The sequence below is a fragment of the Canis lupus genome, chromosome 18 (genome assembly GCF_011100685.1).
Source record: "Canis lupus familiaris isolate Mischka breed German Shepherd chromosome 18, alternate assembly UU_Cfam_GSD_1.0, whole genome shotgun sequence".
NCBI classification, from domain to species: Eukaryota; Metazoa; Chordata; class Mammalia; order Carnivora; family Canidae; genus Canis; species Canis lupus.
In genome coordinates, this window is record NC_049239.1 from 39,997,602 (window position 1) to 40,004,291 (window position 6,690).

Below are 6,690 nucleotides of genomic sequence, written 5' to 3' on the forward strand. Positions count from 1 at the left end.
CTATCATCACTGTCATTTCAGGACCTATTTAAATCATCTCCTGGTGAGGTCATTTATTTCTGCCTTCATATATGTGCAGTATTTGTGATTGGATACTGAATATTGTGAATTTTATATTAATGAGTAGTATAATTTTTTTGTCTTCCTAAGATATTATTAAGTTATAAACCATGTTAAACAATGTTAATAATGTTATAAACAAGGATTACCTGACTTTTTGAGACTTATTTTCAAACTACGTGAGTAGGAATCTAAAGCAGCTTTTACCTCTGAGACTTCTATTGGATGCTTGCGTGTTGAACATGGGCTCTACACTCTAGTTTTCTCATGTCTTCGTGCCCTGTGTGAACTCTGGAATTGTTCAGTTTACAATTCCATGCTTCTTCTTTTAACCACCTTGTGGTTTTTCACTGTAGGCATGCCCAAGTTAGTGTTGAGCCACAAACTCAAGAAGACCTTTTAATGTAATTACTTTAAATGTAAATAAGTTAAATTATCCAAAGGTAGGGATTGACAGAATGGATTAAAATATTATGATACCACTATACATTATCTGCAGGAGACTCACTTTGTTTATACCTTGTTGTAGGTTCAGAAAATGCAGTGAAAACAAGATTCAGAAGATACCTACATCCTCCCAACCAAAAAATAAAAATAAATACAACAACAACAAAACTGACAGAAACAAATACACACTTGGTTTACTGATGCTGTATTTAATAAAGATTTTCAGTGGGACAAATGTGAGGTCCAATGGGATAACTAAAAGAAACTTTGAACCAAAGGCAAAGAATGTTTTGGGTAAGTTCATTTAATTAAGATCCAAACTAAATATATATAAATATATTGGCTAAATCTAGAGAAACAATTTGTGCATTGTCTTTGTTCTGGAGCCACAAAGTATGTAATTATATTGATTAGATAGATTATTAAGTGACATTTGCCTTTATCATAGTTTATTAGAACAATATTCCATAGAATATTAGATACGAAGTTTGCATTGATTATTAAAGAACCTGCGGAAAGCATTTTTTACCTCTTTGTTCCTTAGGCTGTAGATTAAGGGGTTAAGCATGGGGATCACTAAAGTGTAAAATACGGAGGCCATTTTGTCAGTTTCAAAAGAATGGGCAGATTTGGGCTGCATGTACATAAATAGCAGAGACCCATAGAATACAACTACCACTGTCAGATCAGAACCACATGTGGAGAAAGCTTTTTTCCTGCTCTCTGTAGAATGGATTTGAAATATGCATGTCAGAATTAGTATGTAGGACACTAGGACTACCAGGAAAGAAGAGATCAAATTCAATGCTGAAAATAGTATGATCAACAATCCTATTTCTTGTGCATTTGAGCAGAGTATAAGTAACAAGGGAACATCATCACAATAGAAATGATTGATAACATTAGATCCACAGAAGGTCAGTGTGAAAATCTTAATAGTGAACAGTAGAGCCTGAAAGGTACTGTAGAGGTATGGAATGCCCACCAGCATGTAGCAAAGTCTCTGGGACATAATAACGTTGTAGAGCAAAGGGTTACAGATGGCCAAATAGCGGTCATAGGCCATAGCTGACAAGATGAAAAATTCACTGATAATGAACATAAGGAAGAAAGCCAACTGTGTGGCACATGCATAATAAGAAATGATATTTTGGTCCACAACAAAATTTACCAGCATCTTGGGACAGATGACAGTAGAATTACCAAGGTCAATGAAAGCCAGGTGTTTGATAAAAAAATACATAGGTGTGTGGAGGCGGGAGTCCACCTGGATCAAGGTGATCATGCCCAAATTTCCCACCACTGTGATCATGTAGATGATGAGGAAGACCCCAAAAAGAGGAACTTGAAGCTCAGGCTGCCGTGTGACTCCCATCAGAATGAACTCAGTCACTGACGTTAGGTTCTGTTTACCCATTGAGTCCAGTTAGCTATTCTGGGAAGAAACAGGTTGCTATCAGCTTTCATGTAGTATCATTTAAACAAATTATAATATTTGTAGACAGAATGTAGATTTTTCTTTGTAATAGGGATAGAAAAATAAATCCCACATCTGATTTCGAACTAAAATAAATGATAGAATCTTTTACTTCTCAGCAGGAAGGATCCATATGAAACCCATGCACTGATATGGATGATTAAACTCTAAATAGAGTCAGCATACCCACCGATTTTATTTGTTTATTTATTTATATATTTTTATACCCACCGATTTTAAAATAACACTGATATAGATTTATTTGACTATTTCATCTACGCAATTATATCACAATTTTTCTTTAATACACTTCCAATTTTGTATGAGAATTCCAGTGACATTTTGATATTCTTAAAGAAAGAAGCAGAAGTAATATGGAGCTAATGAAGTTTGAGATTTAAGTTTCCTCAGTAGCATTTTCCCCTGGGTGGGGACTTAACAATGACTAATAAAGTGATATACCTTTATAAAAGTTAAAAATGTAAAATATTTTTGCCTTGGTCAATTAAGCCCACTTTCTCTCTCCATTCCAACCTCTGCTACATCATACTTCAGCTAATATCAAGTTGCATTGGCATGTCTGCAGGAATTTGTGGGATCCATTTAAGGGGAGATTGAGTAAATAATACTTTATTTGATGGTTAGTGAGTATATCTATATGTTTCAAAAATCAACGATATTTATCACAGAATAGTGTTATCCATTCTGGTGTAAGAACAGCTTCTAAGAACACCTCTACCACCCAAAAGACTGAGATATATATAGAATTTCATTAATAAAAGCATATTGATAGATTTTATGATGCTTTTGACTATTGATTTGTTTACAACTAAACTTTTAAGATTACTTTTCCACTCTAAGTAAATATTTACATTTATATTACAACTTACATGTATCATTTTTATTTCCTTTTAAAAAAAATAAAACAAAATCTCAAATTACTATAAGCTTCAAAATGCAGAAGATTTGGATCCATTCCTGGGGTGCCCGGTGGTGAATTTGATTAAGCATCTGACTCTCAGTTTTGGTTTAGGTTGTCATCTCGGGGTCATGAAATCTGGCCCAGTGTCAGGCTCTGGGCTCAGCAGGGGTCTGCTTAAGACTCTCTCTCCTTCTTTCTCTGCTCATCCCCCCTCGTCAAATAAATAAATAAGTCTTTTTAATTTTATTCTTTTTTTATTTTTTAAAGATTTATTTGTTTATTTATTCATGAGAGACACAGAGAGGCAGAGACATAGGCAGAAGGAGAAGCAGGCTCCATGCAGGGACCCGATGTGGCACTCCATCCCACAACTCTGGGATCACACCCTGAGCTGAAGGCAGGCACTCAACCACTGAGCCACCCAGGCATACCAAATAAGGTGTTTTTTTTTTTTTAATTATTTTATCTATTTATTTGACTGAGATAGAGTGAACACACATATGTGCATGAGTGGGGCAAGGGGCAGAGGAAGAGAGAGAAGCATGCTCCCCTCTGAGCAGGGAGCCAAGAGGTAGGGCTCTATCCCAGGACCCTGGGATCATGATTGGGATCATGACCTGAGCCAAAGGCAAACATTTAACTGCCTGAGCCACCCAGGCACTCCAATAAATAAATCTTAAAAAAAAAAAAAACAAAACAGACTGGGATCCCTTCCTGCTAAAATATACAGTTTATATCAATATTCAGGAATTTTGAATATTGAATTTTATATACTATATTTCCTCTACTATGATTATTTATATGCATAGATTAATCCTTCCACTGTGGATATGATGAAGCATTTAACATATTTATTTGAGCACTTATTAGCTTATTTCTTGAACTGTAAAATGGTATAGTGTGAGTATAGCACTGTCATTTGCAAAACTTTCAGTGCTGTCTTTCCTTTATCATTTCATAAAATTTACACAGGAAGTCAATAAAACAAAGTGATTGAAGACAGTGAAACTGCTTTAGCTTAACCCACCTGGATTCCTTCCTTTCACACTCAGTTTCTCAGTGAACACATGGAACTCTGTAAGCATGACTTTCCACTAGAGAAATAATTGGAGTTGAACAGATAAAAAGAATAGAATTACTATAATGTAATGAGATGTCTAGCTTTAGCCTGCACAACGGTCAGTCCGAATGAGTCAATGTACACACTTCTGCCAATCAAAGGGAACTCCCGGGAGCCTACCACAAGGTCAGCTAGAGCCTGAAGCTACTTGGTGGCAGTTGTCAGAACTCTCAGAATCTGCTAGTTTTTAGTGTCAAGTGAGCCAATTTGATTCCTAGGAATGGGGACGGAGAAGTGAGGGAATACTGGAGATTGGTGAGCCACTTCTACCCCATTTTGACAGATATTGTCTGCTGTTTTTCCATTGGGTCCCACCTTCCTTTCAGGGCATTTTGTTTTTCACAAATAAGCACCAAGTGTTGCAGGAGATGCTAGGATGGATATTCCTGCAGAATGAAAAATGCCCTGAGCCAACAAAGGGATTCAGAATCCCAGTACTGGTCCTAACACTTTGAAGTCTTTAATATATTGCTAATAATTATTCTAGTGTTTGTTGATTTCATTTCCCTTTTCGGTATCAGTTATTACCTCCCTCTGAAGACTTCTGGATTCTTTTACCCTGCCTATTCTTTTTTTCATATTAATTTTTATTTTATTATGGTAAGAATATTTCACAAGAGATCTACCTCATTAAAAGGTGTTTAAATGTACAATAGAGTATTGCTAACTATAGGCACAATGTTGTATAACACATCTCTACATCTTATTCATCTTATGTTAACTGGAACTTTATACCTGTTGATTAGTAATTCTCCATGTGATCTAGGAACCCTACTTCTGAGTATTTATCAAAAGAATTACTATCAAGATTTTAAATAGATATTAATGCCCTGTCCATTCTTCTTATGTTGAAGTGGATTTCTGGAGAGTTTTGAACATCATGATGTAAATGTTTTAAATACTTCCATTAGAGAAGGCAGTATATAAAACATATGCAAAGGGATGACTTTTCAATCTTTAGACATGGTAATATTAGTAAGGAGTTATATGAGGTTCTGAGCTTTCTCCATAACTCTTAGAAGTCATTCTATATTTTGCCAGGCTACTCAATCAGTTTGTAAAGCCCATTCTGCACAAATGAACAAGTAGTAAGCATCTAGTTGAGAAAACAAATGAACAACTTAAAATATCTACAAGCTCATGACTGTGAGTCCTTATATTAAAATTATATGTAGTTTATAAAATACTGCATGGGAAATATATATCTTAAAATATTCTTCTTCAAATATTTCTCTGGATATATTTATCTGAAAGAGTATTATTAAATATCACATAAGACATATACTAAAAATTATTTGTTGTTTATCTGAAAGTCATTTGTAACTTGGCATTCTGTATTTTACTTAGAAATCCTAACCTTAATAGTTTCTAATTGATGAGACCAGTGATGCTTTTTTTCAGATAATGTCCTCCTCACTTCTAATATCCAAATTCCACTGTTGATTATCACAAAGCAAATGGATCTATGATATCTAGTCAATTCATATAATTTTTTAAAAAGATTTTGTTTATTTATTCATGAGATACACACACAGAGAGAGGCAGAGACATAGGCAGAGGGAGAAGCAGGTTCCCTGCGGGGAGCCTGATGCAGCACTCGATCCCAGGACTTCAGGATCATGACCTGAGCCAAAGGCAGATGCTCAATCACTGAGCCACCCAGGTGTTCCAATTCATAGAATTTAGAGCCCCCAAAAGACCATTCCATTCCAGGAAAACTCCAATTAAAAAAAATATAATGAATTTTTGTGGTGTAGTAAGAAGAATCAGCTGTCACAGACCATAATAGCATCCATTGTCAGAAGCCAGGAATCATGGGAAATTACCAACACCCAGGTGATAATCAAAATGAACAAGTCTTATCCACTCACCGTTCAACAATTGGGTTTTCTTCTTCTAGATTACTTTTATTTTTTCTTTGGGTTGGGAGAATTTATGCTTCTCTTCTCCTTATGATGCTCCCTGAGAAAGCCATATGTAATTCATTCAGATGATGATGCCCAAATCATCTGAGAGATTTTTAAAAATTGCTTTGTGTTTCCTACTAATTATCCAGGACATCCTACATATTCCCTAGTGAAAAACTGTAAGGGACAATTTAAGGAAAGGAACAAAACAACATAAATGCTCTGTACAGTTCCACAGAGACTTACGTGATATAAATGCACTCATTTGCACAATGATTACAGTAACAATGGAAAATACTTTGACATGGCCTTATCCCAGTAAAATTGGAATAGTTCCAAAAATCATGGATAAATTTGAAAATAGTATCATAATCAGAAAGGATTTTTCTTTGAATTTATTATTCACATACAAATATATTAGTGGCCACTGGGTTAAAATATATCATTTAACTTCAGTAAGTTAGATATTACTATTCTTATATTCAGAGGACACCAAGCTTAGATGATTTGCTCAAAGTCGCACAGTTGACAAGTAGAAGATTTGATATTAAAACCCTCATCTTTAAATGACTGATATACATGCCTTGTCCTTTCATATGGCAAATCTGTAACAATTATTGTAATGCAATGAGTTACTATAATGACTGGCTCAACTACAGTGTTTCCTGAGCTCAGATCCAATCAACCTTGGATATTTCCACCAACCTTAGATGTTTAGTGCAATCTCATTAAGAGTAAGATCTATTGTCCTGTTTTC

At 35.1% G+C, this 6,690-nt stretch overlaps 1 protein-coding gene across 1 annotated transcript; it reads right to left on the minus strand.

The window, feature by feature from the left end:
* Window positions 1-1,009: 1,009 nt before the first annotated feature.
* Window positions 1,010-1,924, minus strand: OR8K5 (olfactory receptor family 8 subfamily K member 5; the record flags this gene model as incomplete). The annotated part of the gene is given in 1 exon segment (NM_001388970.1): window positions 1,010-1,924. A coding segment is annotated over 1 exon segment (915 nt), but the record flags the coding sequence as incomplete, so codon positions are not given.
* Between the last annotated feature and the right edge of the window lie 4,766 nt (window positions 1,925-6,690).